Source organism: Tympanuchus pallidicinctus, unplaced genomic scaffold, assembly GCF_026119805.1.
Source record: "Tympanuchus pallidicinctus isolate F22 unplaced genomic scaffold, pur_lepc_1.0 scaffold11, whole genome shotgun sequence".
NCBI lineage: Eukaryota > Metazoa > Chordata > Aves > Galliformes > Phasianidae > Tympanuchus > Tympanuchus pallidicinctus.
The window spans coordinates 4,526,483-4,543,352 of record NW_026294627.1 but is presented as its reverse complement, the minus strand read 5'-3'; the positions used below and the strand labels follow the sequence as shown (position 1 = coordinate 4,543,352).

Here is a 16,870-nt window from a genome sequence, read left to right as displayed (position 1 = left end):
AGCTTCTTGAAAGCAAAATCAAAACGAAAAAGCATACACAGCTTAGAAAAGCCTACTCTGCAATTAGCTGTATTAGAATAGAGATATGAGAATGATCTGGGTATTAAGTGTCATCATAACATGAAGAGTTAATTTCCACTATTGCCAGAACACCATCAGAAAAATGATGAAATATGTCAGCATTTACAGATAATATTCTTTTGTTATGCATCATCCCAGTTTTATTAATTTACTAAGGCAAATTTTCCTGCCTTTTTGCAAATATTTATAGGTTGCCATTCTACCAGGGATACTCAATTTACCCAAAATGACACTAAAACAGAACTCACATTAAAAAAACACCTTCTGGCCTACATTCTCCTACCTAGTATGCACCACATTATATCTAAAACTACTCATTTGCAGTGATATGGTTTAGTTTGTGCATGTTGCTTATGGGTAATCTTTAGTTTTATCAACAGCTTTATCAACAGTTCAGAAACCATACACTACTTGTATAATTATGCACACATTTATTTTTAAAAGATAAACAGCTTCTGTCTTGAATTATAAATAGAATAAATGAGTTTAAACTACAATAATAAACTAAGATTTCTGGGGGAAAAATGCATATTTTCAAATACAGGACACCAATTCTTAGTACTGCTATCACCATGAAAGCATTTTGGTACCTAAAACGAGAAAAAGATTTCTAATAATACTATTCTGTAAAATAAGGAGTGAAAGTCAATTGTCATCTAAACACTTTTTATGGATGCTGTTTTTCTGCTGCTATGAGTTATCGCATCAGGACTTCCTTTTAAAGTGATTTTCCTCTTCAGATGTAAAAACTCAACAATAGGACCAATTATGATGCCATTTATAATTTGGGTCTCATGATTCAAACATATTCCACTTTCAAACAAATCAAAAACTCAGTGTTAGTCTTTCCTAATGAAATTGAGTAATAGAGTAACTCTGGCAAAATAAATAAATAAATAAAATAAATAAAAATCCCCACTTTTAATGTTGAACATTGAAACTCAAAATCTATCCATATTAGGAAGAATTATCAGAAAGTATTTCACAGTTCTTTAGCTCACCCTCTCAGATCAACATGATTAATTGCTCTGTTACGTTTCTGTTCCTCTTCCAATCATTTAGAGTACTTATTTTTATAGCATAACTGCATGCAGTTAACATCTCTTGATTTTTTCTTGATTGTGGTTTAATGAGAAAAATTCAAGACATCAATCTTTGCCTTAAGTTATTCAAGTTCTTACGTTTAAATGATCACGTTTACTTTCATAACAATACTTCTTTCATGCAACAACCTCAAAGCATCCTAATAACTTTAATAAAACACACAAGAGCAGAGCTGTCTTGAAAAGAGTTGAGTTGGTCTCAGGCAATATTATTGGCATCCTGCACACTATCTTGCTGCTTGAGGGAAAGAGTAACATTAGCAGTCAAGCCAATACAACCACACTGAGGTAGAAATTGTAGATAAATGCAATATATAACACAAGTAATTTACAACCCAGACTAATAAATACAATGAAGTATAAGGAAGTTTTGCACTTGAGTCTTCTATGGTAAACCAAAAATATTAAGAACAATTAAAAGGCAATATCTGATTTTACTTACAGACATGTGATGCTTCAGCTATGAGTGGTTTAGAGGCAGAGGGTTCAGTTTCCAAAATTTTTGAAATCATAGAATCAGAAAATGGTTGGGTTGGAAAGGACATTAAAGACTGTCCAGATCCAATCCCCAGCTGTGGGTAGTGTTGCCACACACTAGATCTGGCTGCCCAAAACCCCATCCAACGTGGCCTCCACAGGATCTCTGGGCAACATCTCTGTTCCACTGCCTTACTATGAGTAAAAAAGAATCCCTTCTAATATCTAATCTAAATCTTCCCACTTTTATTTAAAACTGTTCTCGCTTGTCCTGTAACCATCTGCCTGTGTTGGTGCCCCTCCTGTTTATATACTCCCTTTAACTACTGGGAGGCTGTAATGAGATCTGCTCAGAGACTTCTCCAGGCTTAACAAACCCAAGTTCCTCAGCCTTCATTTGTAGTAGAGGTGCTCCAACCCTCTGATCATCTTCATGGCCCTCCTCTGGACCACCTTCAATAGCTCCACGTCCTTCCTGTACTGCCAGGATGCAGTACTGCAGATGGGCCCTCACAGAGGCAAAGTAGAGGAAAGCAATCCAGTCTCTTACACTTCTGCCACCTCACTTTTGATGCATGGTAAGCATCAAAGATAATCCCAGTTTAAGTTGGCCTTCAAGGCTGCAAGCACACACTGTAGGAATCTTTTGTTCCATTTCTGAATTAAAATGAGGCTTTTCAGAATACCATGAAAACATGCCTTGAATAGAAATACTGGTGCACACCACCTATCACAAAAGAACCATTAACATCATGGTTAGAACACTTAAGACTGCCATTCATCCAGTTCTTCCCACGTTTTCTCTGCTCTTCAGATGAAATTTTAACCCTACATGCAATTCTTACTGTAAGAGTTCATGTTAGGGTTTTCAGTGCCTAACATCTACCAGAACACCCTTACCTTTTCTGGGAAAATCAAAGAGATACTGCCCTACCACAGGGACTGTCTTATGGCCCACAGCTTAAAAATCAGGCTGAAGGGGATGCAAGAACTGGAAATGCAGGAGCAGCAGTGCTAACACTCAAGAAGTTACTGGTTAAGGACATGAGAAAAGTTACTGCAGGTCGTATTAAGAACAAGATCCACCCCTTCTCTATGACCTCCCAGCTCTTTGCTGCTTTGCTGCTGAAAATAGCAGCACAGGCCAATTCCTCAGGCTCCAAGGATCTCACAGAACCTGGAAGCATCTTCCACTGAGTTGGGGAGCTACCAGTACTTCAGCTCTCCCATAATGAGGACCGCTGTATTCAATTGTAGAGAGGTAAGAAGGAATGAGGAGGTGGGAGGTCCAGCTTGAGATGGGTAGCTCTGGAGATACAGCTAGCTTGATCTAGCTGTAGATGTCCCCACTCATTGCAGAGGAGTTGGATTAGATCAACTTCAAAGGTCCCTTCCGACTCAAATCATTCTATGATCTTATAATCAATTCATGGTGCCATAACCACACATCCTGGTGCATGTATGGAGCACCTGACAAGAGCACCACACAGTCATGTTTGACTCCTCAATTTTTATTCTGGTCCTAAGAAAACAGATAGGCTCCCATAAATTTTCTATGTCTTAGAGTGCTTGTTTAAAAATTCTTGGCTTGTTCTTGTCTAAAGAAGCTAAACGTAATGGAAAATCTGTCACTCTCCTGATTATCTAGTACAAAGATTTTAACAGCAAGGATCTCTGTGCATACAGGCTATCAGAAATTATTGCATTATATTATCTGCAAAAACGCATTAAGAAAACAATGTTTAATTCAAATCATGCACACAGAGGAAAGCTAATTATTCTTCCAGAAAAAAAGATAAAACTGCATAATAATTCAATTACCCAACAATTATACAACAAACAAACAAGCAAAAACCAGAAAAAGCTATGCAGTTGTGTTACTTTTAATTTACTTGTTGACAGTCATTTTCATATCTGTACTTTCCTGTTACCAAGGTCTTATATCAAAGATGTCAGTGCTGATCAGCTTCCAGTCATCAATAGCACTTATTGCAACAGCATCCTGCTAGGAATGGGGTTTTCTGTCTTTGCTGGAGTACACCATTGATTTATGGGAAAATAAAAAGAAAGAAAAGCAATTAAATCGGGAAAATTGAGACTTGGCTATGGAGTAAAGCTCCAGGAAAGAAATTTTATTTTTGCTATCAGACTATAAGCAATCAGCTTAGAAGATGTTTTCTTGTATACTTACTCTCTTATGACAAAAATAAAATTTCATTGCAAGCATGCAAATAGCATGCTCAAGAAATGTTCAGAAAAAAAACTTTTCTCTAAAAATTCTGAGGTATGGCTTCAGAGTTTCCACAGCACTGACCTGAGCTTTCTCAATTATTTTCGAAGTCCTACAGAGCTGAATAAGTAGTCAAATGATAGATTTATAAAGAAATATTTGCAAATACCTTAAAAAGGAAAGGAAAAGAGATAAAATTTGTAAAGCATTCTTGAAGATTCTATTTCAGGTGAATATTCTGTCACTGTCATATATAATTTTGCAAGGTGTTTGGAATAGTCCATATGCAGATATGCTTTAAACATAAATCTCTTTTTAGAGCTACTGAGTGAGCCCCAGTGTGCCAGGGTGGGACGTGCCCACTCATCCTGCCTCTACCATCCTGGAGGAAGCCTGACAGCAAACGTTCCTCTGGAGGGAGCCCCTCTGGACTAAGGAAGATCCAGCCTGCAACTTTTCTTCCTCCCACAGCGACATCCAAACAACAGGAGAGCTTACATGATTGCCCTTTTTGTCAAAGTATGCTTAACAAAGAAAGCTTGACAGTCCCACATAGAGCCAACTGAATTTTTAATTTCTTTTATGCACACGGTGCAGAATATATGAACCACTGTTGCTTGGATAACTTCCCAATGGCTTGGATGTTTAAATTTCAGAATTGCCATAAAGCACCTATTTAAACGCTAGGAATATTTTGCAGAAAAAGCAGATGCCCGTTTATTTCCCCTTCCTCAGCCATAAATATAAAAACGTATTTTTGCTAAATAATTTCCTCTATGTAAAGAGCTTTTCCAGCTACAGATGAATTCTGGCAATGGATAATTACTCACTGGTTCGGTGACTGCATTACATAGCATAAGATATATCAAAGACATAACAACGCAACCCATTTATAAATTCTTTGACTACATCAAAGACAGTGAGGAGAAGAGAAAGCCATCATTATCATACTAATGAGGCAACTTTATAACATCGCATTTAAGTTTTCTCACCCAACCTGAAACCGAGTTTCATAAAAGAGGAATAAGTCCCATTTGGAAAGTGGTTTGTCTGTTAATTTGGACTAAACTGGAATGCACTGTTAACTAAACACTGCCTACTCTTAGAACAAAAGCAACAGCCTCCACATCCTCCAATTATCACTACTGTAAATGCTAAAGCACTTTAAGTTTTGTTCAGGCAGAAGTGAGGCAGAGGGATCTCACCTAGGAGGGCTCCCAGAAAACACCTGGTTAAACCCAGTTATGTTTTATGAGCAATAAAACAGTGAAGGATAGCACTGGCCATTTTTACATGTCAATATCTTTTTAAGTGAAAGGGATCCATGCTGCAGCACAGTTTCAACAAGTATCACAAAACCAAATTCCCAAGCATTATAAACGCTTCACACGTTATTACATTCTCATTGGTCCCTTGCTAGGAAAGAATACATATGAGCAAGAAACAATCAATGGTTGTTTAAAGAGCCTAATATCAGACTAGTAAAAATAATGCAGCACAGCAACAAGTTCACTGGAGTGCTCCTTTAACACACAGCACAGCAGATTTACAGCTGTTTATCTTGCAGAAAAAAAAGAAATGCAAAAAAGAGCATAAAGACTTTTGAAAGGATTTTTCCTCGGCATTTAGTAACTAATATACAAAGTAGTGAAGGATTCTTGCATGAAATCATGAATAGCAATAGATGGATTTTCAGGGTATTAAAAAACTGAGCAGATACACAACAGGATGCCAGCAGGCAGCCTGCAGGAGACATAAGGCTTTATATTCCCACTAGGAACATACCTTCTCTGCTTTTGCTTTCCTGGCGTTATGCACAAACCTGCGTCCCAGCTTCTTGGCATACCAGATAGAGGCAAACATTGTAGTGATGAAGATTTCAGTCTGAATGCGCAGCGCCGACACGCACAGACAAAAATAATTAAAAACAAACAAACAAACAAACAAAAAAGCCACCCCAAAATCCAACACCCAAAAAACTTCCACCGCAGCTGAGATACAAGTCTGACGCTGGCTCAGATCTCCCAACTACGCTGCTGCTGTGTCAGATCCGCTCATGCTGCCTTGAGAAAAAAAAAAAAACAACAAACCAACAAAAACCAAAAAGCCCACCCCAGCGTGGCCAGCCTGCAGGTGTATTTACATACTGACAGCAGGAAGGCCGGGGTGAGGCATCTTTGCATCCAGCTCACATCCAGTCTGCTAAGTGCCTGTCTGCAGTTCTTTAGCACTGTCACCACAAACTACATATGTGTCAGTATGAGAGGAAGCTGCAGTAAACTACTGTAGCAGACAGCTCACCTCCTCTTCTCCTGTTCTGAAATTTAACTCCTTGCTTCTCTCTGCTTTGCAACAGAAGCAGCAGCACTTCCAATCTGAGGCACACAGCACTGCAGGAAAGAAAGGGGTGCAGGAGTGCCAAAAATAGAAATGGGTTTTAACTGTTAAGGTGAAGGAACAGGTGCTGCGTGTGTTTCAGTGCAACTAAGGTATGAAGGAAAAATGGGTTTTACTTTATTGGAGTGGCTTAGGATATATCCAGAGATATTTTTGCTGCCTAGTTTCAGTACGCCACAGAAATGCATCATAGCTGTTCCATTCTCTTGCTGATGTCATACATACACTGCTAAAGATTTGAGACTCATCCAAGGGCTCCTGCTTTGCTTTGATAATAGCTTCATGAACCAGAAAACTGACTTTTCCCTTTTTTTTTCTTTTTTCCTTCAAATTAATTTTTAACTTCTGCCCTACCTAAGCATGCTTCTTCCCCTTTCTCTAATTGCAACTTATTTAACATCAGGAGCTGAGAAGTGCTTATGACAGCCCATTTTTTGCAGTAGAGCTGCAACATGCTGCTTCTCTTCAGCCAAATACCTCAGCTTTAACCCCTGTACCTCTCTCCAGTGATAATCTCTAAACAATAAGCAGTAACATACCCTTTTGGCTCCAGACATATGACTAAACAGATGTTCTTCCCAGACGGGAGCAGTAATAAAACTGCAAACTTACAGGGTTTATCTCTATGTTTTTGATAGCACTTTGGTATATAGGATAAATCGTGCCCCATGCCCTCCCACCTACAATTGCTGAGATACCAGCATGCAGCAGAACTACTGCTGCCCTGCATGCAGGACTGCATTAGTGAAGCACATGCAACAGTAATTTCTGCTCTGCTTTTCCGTAGTAAAAAGCAAATCAAAATTAGTAGGTGCACAGAAAAGAAAATACAGCCGTAGCAACCCAGTATGGGACTCTTGGGGACAAGGAAGCAGTTTTTCTGCCCAAGGAATTTCAACAAATGGCTAAAACTATATTCTCCAGGGTGCAAAATTCAAATGGGAAAAATATTCCACCCCCTCTTCAATCTTACCCAAAGCATCCAAGATACAGGGGATAGATGGCATTGCCCAAGCTCTGAGCCTTAAGGTATATACTTCTCGATTCTGCTACAACTAGAAATAGTTCAAATAATTCCTTCACTGCATTTTAAAATAGCGAGTTGGTTAACTAAATGAAATTCTTAGATAGCAACTGTTTTCATGGAAACTCTGAGGCATAGGTCTGCTTTTTGCTTGACATCTAAAAGCTTCTGACAAAAGATTGGATAACTGGTAATATTTCTGGAGAAGGAGTACCATCTAATTGCTTCCTATTCAGGCATTTAGTTAATGCTGGCAATCAAAGAGTTGTAAGAACACAAGACAGAGTAAAATGATGTCTCATCTGGAGTATGATTGCTATGGAAGAGCTATCTGTTCTTAAGACCACTCCAACTCTCTGATGGTAAGAAGATGGACTGTCCAAGGTGCAAAACCTTTGTTACACCGCATAACAGATTTGTACCACTCTCCACATTTATGGAATGATATATTGTCTTGTAGGTGATGGAGAAAAGAAGCAAAAAGGAAGAATGATGCCCTCCCCCAAAAAAGAGGAAAAAAAACCCAGAGGTTTCTTGATGGGATTTCACTGCAAGGAAACACAGATGGGAAAACAAAAAATACAGAAAAGGAGAAGCAACATCATTACACAGCTTAACTAACGCTATAAAAGCTAATGTAAAAAGAGCAAAAATAAAAAATTTACACATATGCATGAACAGCAGAGCACCTCTCCCATTCTACTCCCTTGCTTTTATGAAGAGAATAATCATAATTTGAAATCATTGCACTACAACAACAAAAGAGTATATCCTCTCAAGCAACTATTTACATAGTTTTATGTATATTCAACTGCTGAGAAAATCAAAGGAAACACTCACTAAACAATAAAATCTCGGTTTACGACTTCTATCATCAACATTAGCAGCTTTACTGAACTATCTATTCAGAAAAATAGGGAGCAATAAAAAGCCACAATTCATCCCAATTAAAGGAAAAAAAAAAAACAACAGAATACATTGTTCATTTAAGGAATAATGATAAAGCAATTGGGAGATAATTTTCTCCACCCCCTGAAAATATTAGATCAGAAAACACAAACCTTGCCAAATACCTGATGCTGATTCCAGTCAGAAATGCATTTTAACTGTTTGCATGCACTTGCAGATATAACCAAAACCTACAGTCCAGGAATGGGCAGACTACAAGCTGTTTTCTTGCAGCTCCATCATGCAGTAGACTGTCATACATTGCCAATAACAGGTTTATTAGGTCTGTATCGTTACCCAGGGATTTTATGATTATTAATACTTTACTGTAACCATTACAAAGTCTGCGTTTTACAGAAGTGCTACAAGCTGAGCTGCTTTAGAAGAAGAATTGGAGCTCCCAGCTCCAGTCTGCTCACAGGAGTAACGTACTTGAGCTTGCTCACTGAAGTGCTATATTACAAGGGCAGAGAGATGCGTGCAATTGAGCAGCAATATTATCACACACAAGAGATAATCGGTTAAGAGCAAATTTTACAGGGGGCTTCTTACTGCAAAGGTGGTTTTCATTAAACCAAACCACCTCTATACTATATATTCAGTTGCATTCTTGTGCCTCTCTGAAATCTTACCACAACTGAACGCATGGGCATAAGCACCAAGCAACAACTGTGTTGAATCCTATTACAATTAAGACATGGCTCCTCAACATCTCCAGCAAGAGCAATCACAACATGGGTTAGTGGGCATGGTGCTGATGGGTTGACGGTTGAACTAGATGACCCTAGATGTCTTTTCCAACCTTAATGATTCTATGATTCTATTTGAATGACGCTCAGCAGATGGCTGTTTTGAACACCTTTCCAATTCACAGAATCATAGAATGACCTGGGTTGAAAAGGACCACAGTGATCACCCAGTTTCAACCCCTCTGCTATGTGCAGGGTCACCAACATCCAGACCAGGCTGCCCAGAGCCACATCCAGCCTGGCCTTGAATGTCTCCAGGAATGGGGCATCCACAGCCTCCTTGGGCAACCTGTTCCAGTGTGTCACCACCCTCTGTGTGAAATGTTGTTTGTGTGCACTGAGCATCACCAGTATTTTGGATGGTCAACCTCCTCTTTCAATTTTTACATCACTGCTTTACTTAAGCAGCTCATGGGAAGAAGCACAGCTTTGCTTTAGACAGGGCATAAATCTTCTCTTGTTAAGGGATAACTTCTCACAGCAAACACGTGGGGTGTCAACCTCCCCCTCACACACCTGTGGTGAAGATAGATGGTAGCTGTAGATACTGCTTCTCTCCTACCTCATCCGAATATACACACACAGCAGTCATAAAATGCGCTGACAAGGCCATTTAAAATACAAATATGGTTCGGTCATAAATAATGCCTTTCTTATAAGAAAAGGAAGACAGATGAAAAGATTAGTCATTCGAGGCTTGCAGAACTCTGCTGCCAGCAAAATGGACAGGAGATGGAACAAGTTAAAAATGAAATACCAGATTTAAAACTTTACTTTGATGCTTGTATGTTAACACTCTGCATAGCTGTGGGTACAAGAGCAGAGCTAATGATGTAAAGTTAGCTTTTTTTTTAGTACGAGGCAACAACAGATATTGATTTTGTTGACTGTACAAGCAATCTTCCCTGATTCCCAACACATCTAATTATCTTACGCAATTACACGATGCCAAGATAGGTTATTCAATGACTATAATACTAGGAAATACATGAACCTTAGTTTCTACTATTTTATCCTGAAGGTACAGGTTTTACACATTGCACAAGTCTAAGTAAATGGAAGTCCCAAAGTTTTCTAAGGATAACATTTTTCCTTCTGTGCTACCAACAGGAGTCTCACTGGACAAACATTCTTTCTCTTGCTGCCACAGGCAATATTTGTATGGGAAATCCACCTCTATGCTCACAAAAGGGGTAGTGACCCCAGTTAGCAACACCAGAAGCGTTTCTGACTTCTCTTCTGCTGACCCCAAACCCATTCGGTTAAAGTTACAATAGAAATGAAAGATCAATTTCTTCCAGTTATGATATTCCATAACAGATTCTTTTTTTTTTTTTAAATAAAAAACATAAAATTGTATCGCTTCTGCCTGAATTTTAAAGATAGGGAAAACTAGATTACTCAAAAGCTAGATGCTTCCTTGGAGAATCTAATTCAGTGTCTGGAAAAGAGCTTAGCAATTCTTAGAACAGTCACGTATCCTGACAAAGAAATGTCTCAGAAAAGAAAGCAAAAAGAGAAGGGAGATTGGATGAAAACAGAAACAAAAAAATGAAAAGCTGTATATTAAAGATCACACAGGTTCCTGCTATTCTCTTCCAATTTCATTTTTTCTAGGATATCTAACTTCCATTATAATTCTTGTGCCAATCCTTTCCTCTTCAGAAATTACCCTTCAGAACTCTGGTGTGACATAGGTTTGCCCCAGTATAATGTGCCCCTTAAAACACTAGATGGTGCATACAGACTTCTCCATCAGCTTTTCTGATGTATGGCAGAATTGTCTTCCAGGAGGGGGCAGGAAGAATTCCACATGTAGTCAAAGTGAAATAAAGAAATAAAATGCAAGCATCTATCTCAGCAGATCTCTCTTATGTGTGAGACCTCAGAAATTTTCTATTTGCCTTCTGTCATGCAGTTTTTCTGCAACTGCTTCACTCTTCTATTATTTGATGTTGTAGATTCTCAGCTAACTATGATACACTAAGGGACATGGCTTAGTGATGGGACTTGGTGGGACCGGCTAGAGGTTGGATTTGGCGGTCCTGAAGGCCTTTTCCAATCCAGATGACTCTATGATCCTATGATGCATGGCACAAAAGGCCAAGAGAGGAGAGGACATAGTGCTGTGCTACACAGCTGCATGAAATAGAGCTTCAATTGTTGAAGCACATGCAACGGAAAATGAATAAATGTTACGTAAAAGAGCGAGAATCACATCCCTGCACAAAGCAATGTATTTTACCACTACACAATATAAGAAAGACAATGCTTTAAATTTAGCCAGTTCTTCCCCTTCTCTTATTTGTTAAGGCTTGCAATGGAGGCAGTCTTAATTATGGTACTTAATTTTGATTTTCAAAATTGATTTTCCACTCTAGTTTCTGCTGGTGCATAGGAAATTCTAGTGAGTCACACAAGCAACATAACAACTATTATCAGCCTTAAAAATAAATCAGAACTTGCAAATTTCTCCTTTATCCTTATCTTAGTCCCTTGTTCTGCACAAATTTCTTCCTTATTCACCTTTCTGATTGGAAGTTCCTTCCAGTGAAGTTAAGAAATCCCAACCAAAATGGCATAAAGACTCTTAGATGTGCCATTTTGCTGTTCAGATTTTTTGTATCAAATCAAAGCATGACTTACAAAGTACATTATGTACTTGCATGGCAATAGTCCCATGGGAAATAATATCAACAAGGAAATTTATTTTTGGGGAGATAAAAATAAAGACAGAACAACATGTTGAAGTCAGTGCTTTTCTGTGTCATCAGTGCATTTTGCAAGGAATTTGATAGGCATAATCCTGAAAAAAACAAAATTGGTGTGGAAACACTTTTACTACAGTACTACATGTATGCCTCCCAACCCATAGTATTTGAGGACCTTTGTTTATTTTGTGTTTGCAAGTGATTCTGTGAGATGCTGGGATGTTATCTCTGTTCTAGAAAGGAATAAAATGAGACACCGCACAAACAGGCAGGGTATATATATATCATCCTATCGTAAGCATTATATTATTCCTGATTACAAGTTGACTTCTCTTTCAAACCCCTCCTTAAATCTCTCTTTCACTTTATCAGCCTCAAGAGCAAAATTAAAAAGTCAGTTTGAACAGAAACACCACGATTTGCAGCCAGTGTATCGGTGAAACACATGGCTTCCTTTGACCTAGCATCATTTAACAGTTTGAGGTGAATGTGTCTAGCCCTCATCCTGATACCAATATCAAGAAAACCGTCATGCACAAGTAGCCCAATTCAATGAACAGTGAAGTGAAGAACTGGAAGTGATGAAATCTAAAAGGATGGGGAAAAGGTGAGCTATAAACTGACTTCATGCTATTACCTCCTCTCTGACAGGCCCATGCACACTCCCATGGTTTGAGCCCACTCAACAAATTTATGTGCAACAGCAGAGCCCACGCTCACTGCTCCCTGTTACTTTAGAGTCTTGGCTGCTTTACACTGCACTCCCCAGCCTGCACTAAAGCAGAGCAGATCACTATTCCCAGCTGTGATTCTCTTCCTTCTTTTTCAGCCATATTATGCCACTGGTTGGGACATCCCCCGTATGAGCAGTCCCTGCAAACCCTTCCCCTCCAGAGGCTTCGACCTGGCAGAAAATAGACAAACACAACAGAAACTGACTTCTGCTCCTTTTCATTGCATTATTATTATCATTAATCACAGAATCACAGGGCTTGGAAGGGACCTCAAGAAATCATTGAGTCCAACCCCCCTGCTAAAGCAGATACCCTACAAAAGGTCGCGTAGGTAGGCATCCAAATGGGTCATGAATATCTGAACAAAAGGAGACTCCATAACCTCCCTGGGCAACCTGTTCCAGTGCTCTGTCACCCATATCAGAAAGAAGTTCTTCTGCATGTTAATGTACAATTTCCTATGTTCAAGTTTTAGGCCATTACTTCCTATTCAATTGCTACACACTGTTGACAACTGCCTGGCCTCATCTATTTGTCTCCCACCTCCTTTTAGATATTTATAAATATTTGTCAGATCCCCTTTCAATCTTCATTCTTGCTCTTCACCTCTGTCCTCAGGTCTCCTAGGTTGTGATCTTCACTTGAGTATGAATCCTGATACTGTGAGCCCTAAGGGGAGAGGATGAGCAGCCCAGTATTACAAGAGAAGTCAAAAGGTATTTCAGAGGTAAATCGTTACTACCATTTCTGAACCTTTTAGGTGTTGAACTCTGGTTTAAAAAGCAATGTATTCTTTATTAAAATGCAAAAGAAAAGAGATATTAGGAAAATGGCACAAAGATGATTGTAGGGCTGGAGCACCTCCCCTATGAAAAAAGGTTGAGAATGTTGGGCTTTTTCAGCTTTGAGAAGAGAAGGCTCAGGGGAAGCATCATTGTGGTCTTCCACTTAAAGTGAGTACTTCAAGTGGGTTTATAAACAGGACAAAGACAAATTTTAACATGGGAAGATAGTGAGAGAACAAGGGAGAATGGTTTTAAACTAAAAGTGCAGAGATTTAGGTTAGATGTTAGGAGGAAATTTTTTACTCAAACGGTAGTGAGGTGCTGGAAGAGGCTGCCCAGAGAAGCTGTGCATGCCTCATCACTGGATGCGTTCAAGGCCAGGTTGGATGCAGCCATGGACAATCTCATCTAATAGGTGGCAACCCTGCGCATGGCTGGGAGTTCGAATTGGCTGGGCTTTAAGGCCCCACTAAATCCAAGCAATGCCACAATTTATGAAAAGATTCTATTTAGTCTGTCCAAACATATGATGGTCTATAACTAAGCTTGATTGCCAAACAACGTAAGTCATCATAGAATGAAGTTGGAAGGGACCTTCAGAGGTAATCTAGTCCAATTACCCTGTAATGAGCAGGGACTCTACAGCTCGATCAGGTGCTCAGAACCTGGCTTTGAATGTCACCAGGTATGGGGCCTTCACCCCTGGAGAAATCCAGTACTATTTGCAACTCCAGCTTCCTGTGTGCAGAGACAAGGAAGAGGTCTTCATGCTTGTGGAACTGACTCACTGCTTATTTGTCACCGAAGCACAGTGCAGGGTTTTCTCTCTTAATTCTGCCACAATTCTTCCACATAAGCTTAATTATTCTTTGCAAGCCAGCTGCTCTGCCTCAAATGAAAAGAATAATGCTCTACCACACTGGGACAGGCTAAAGATAAAAGTATTAATGAATATGAAGTAATGTGATATAAAGAATTATAGAAAAAGAGAGCATCTACCCCCGCACTGGTTTGTACAGAACCTTAGAGAAATCTGCAGAAAGGTCTGTTCGAGTCTGTAACAAAACTGATTACACAAGTGGCTTATTGTAATGTGACAGATGAAAAGGTTCATTTTGACAACAACGGTAATAAATGGTGGTGTTTGTACCTGCTTTGACCTAAAAGAGAAAAGAACTCTAAAGGAATATGAGGTCAAGAGAAAGAATATATTTTTTGTTTATGAATGAGAAGATCTTCAGAAGAACATTAATATCCCAATTATTAAAATATGAACTGTCTAAAGAATATTTCATTAAATTAATTATATGAAGAAAAAAATGGCTACAGGTAAACGCTGTGCCGTGTTTTCTTAATGAGTACTCCCATTCTTAGGCCAAATATGAGAAATACAGTTGCATAGGATTTTTGTAGAGTGTAAACCAGGTGAAGAACTGAGGCAGCATATAGCTAGTGGGATACATTTTGATGATGGATGAACTAGAGCTGATAGAAAAAAAAATCCTGAAAAGTAGTTTTAGCTTTTTGGGACAACAATACAATATAGCATCTTTTTTAACACTTCAAAGTTTTTAAATTTAACCCGAATGTTTCAAGAGGATAGAAACTTCTGGAGTTCTCTATCCAGTAGAAAATTGAGAAAGCATTCCTTGAAAATGTCGAAATATTTTTCTTGCTTTTTCCATCAAAAATCAGAACATTTCAGCCTGCTTCAGGGCTGCCAATACTGCTGTCTAAACTACATCTGCATTTAACATTCCCATGAGATCCCAGTCAACAGATATTTTTAAAATTTCTTTTTTGTACATCTCACTGAAAATACTTTCTTTTGATTCATTCTAGCAGCCTAGAAGATTCTCCTTCATTTTTTTGTAAACTGATTTTTACCAGGCCAGGCACATTACTTGCTTTCTCATGTCACCCATTATCCATGAAGATACTATAATCAACTTACCTGAAATTTTAGAAATGCATATCAAGAAGGGAAATTCATACAAAAGCAAGTAATTAACTACTTCCCATTTTTCATGCATAGTGGTAAGCACCAAATTTCATGCCTAGACCTCCCAAAAGAGGGATATAAGAGGAAAGGCTATTTCCCCATCACTCTCCACAGCTAAACACATAGAATATTTAGTATACACGTCTTTGAGAAATCCAGCTAGGTAGTGAATGAAACCATAAGCTCCAAAAGGCTTCCAGCTGAAGGAAATAATGAACAATGTGCTAAATTCCATTTCCAGCAATGAAGGGGAGCTCTGATTTTACTCAAAATAAACAAATTCTTCTCTTCACTTTCTACTGCTTCGTCATTCGAAGTCTTGAAATGTTCAGTGAAGGTAAAAGCAATAGAAAGACCCAGACTTCTTAAGGAGTACCTTATCAAGCAGGTTCAGGCTCCCAGATACTGCTGGTTGTCAGCTAGAGCCAACCTATCTCATAATTAATGACAGCAGTTGATCTGGTCTCTGGTGAGCACCACTTCTAATCCAGATCCATATTACAGTAAGCTCTATGTACAATAGATACTAAGGGGAGTACCTGCAGTTGCCTGCCTACCTAATATGAACAACACTCTCACATCCCTCAAAAGTCATTATTTTAATCAGTTAAGCACATCGCACTGCCAAAACTGTTCCTTTAAAATGCCCTCTGTCATATCTATTGCTTGCTTTCAAGACTCCCTTCTCAAAGGTGTGACAGATGTTTAAGTGCTTGAAGTTCCTTAAAAATATTGGATTAAGTAATACTTAGTTATAGTTACTTGGTAAGTTGTGTTCTGCCCTCAATACTGATGTAGATAAAGACACCAGAAAGACAGCAGATTGTAGCTGCACTACACAAATATATTGGTAATTTGTTGTGATTTAAAGATGAGATAAGCAAACAGCACAGTCTTCTAGTCTCAGATGGTTTTGGTCTGAAAAGGATTAAAGCAATATGCATTTTTATTATCTCATCTATTATGGACAATAAATCACCATTAAAGCTCAGGACATAACATGACAACACAAATGTGTTATATGAATGCATTACCTCAGTGTATTTCAAGGCAAGAGCTCCGTAGTGAAACTGAGCGAAACCTGTAGGAGTTCTATCAGAACAAGCGCATGATATAACATATCAATCCTTTGGCTTTTACAGCATACTAAGGATGCATCCTGAGTAACATATCATGGATAAATGTTACTTGTTACATCTCCTGTTTCTTTGCACATGTAAAGAGATCAAAATATTAGGCAGGGTTCTATAAATCACAGTTTCAACTGTTTCTAGGACAGGGCACACAGTTTAGGTTCCAGCCTCTATAACTGTGCGTTTGGAAATGTGTAATGTGCCTTAGTGAAAGACCTGTGTTTGTGTTTACACAAGGCATACTCCATTACAAATGAGAATTCAGGATGTATTGTTGTTTGTTTTAAAGCTTGAAATCATGTACAAAGTCACTTACTCAAGCAGGAACGAAGCCAGTTGAGATGGGGCACTGAGCAGCTTGGGTGGCAACCAAACCATGGCAGGAGGCTGGAATTAGGTAATCTTCAAGGTCCCTTCAAACCCAATCCATTCTATGATTCTATGATTCTATGATTCTATGATTCTATGATTCTATGATTCTATGATTCTATGATTC

The 16,870-nt window shown here is 38.7% G+C and overlaps 1 protein-coding gene across 20 annotated transcripts in view; it reads right to left on the bottom strand.

Moving 5' to 3' along the window:
• The window catches only part of DLG2 (discs large MAGUK scaffold protein 2), a 986,929-nt gene that overhangs the window by 480,677 nt on the left and 489,382 nt on the right, over nucleotides 1–16,870 (bottom strand). Inside the window, exon 1 of one of the 20 annotated variants that reach the window (XM_052669715.1) lies at nucleotides 5,677–6,124. The exons of 18 other annotated variants lie outside the window; for them this stretch is intronic. In XM_052669715.1, coding sequence (XP_052525675.1) covers nucleotides 5,677–5,754 — 78 coding nt within the window. In that variant the 5' untranslated portion in view covers nucleotides 5,755–6,124. Of the gene's footprint in view, nucleotides 1–5,676; nucleotides 6,125–16,870 lie in introns of those variants that run through there. One more of the 20 variants, XM_052669725.1, reaches the window with a different exon arrangement.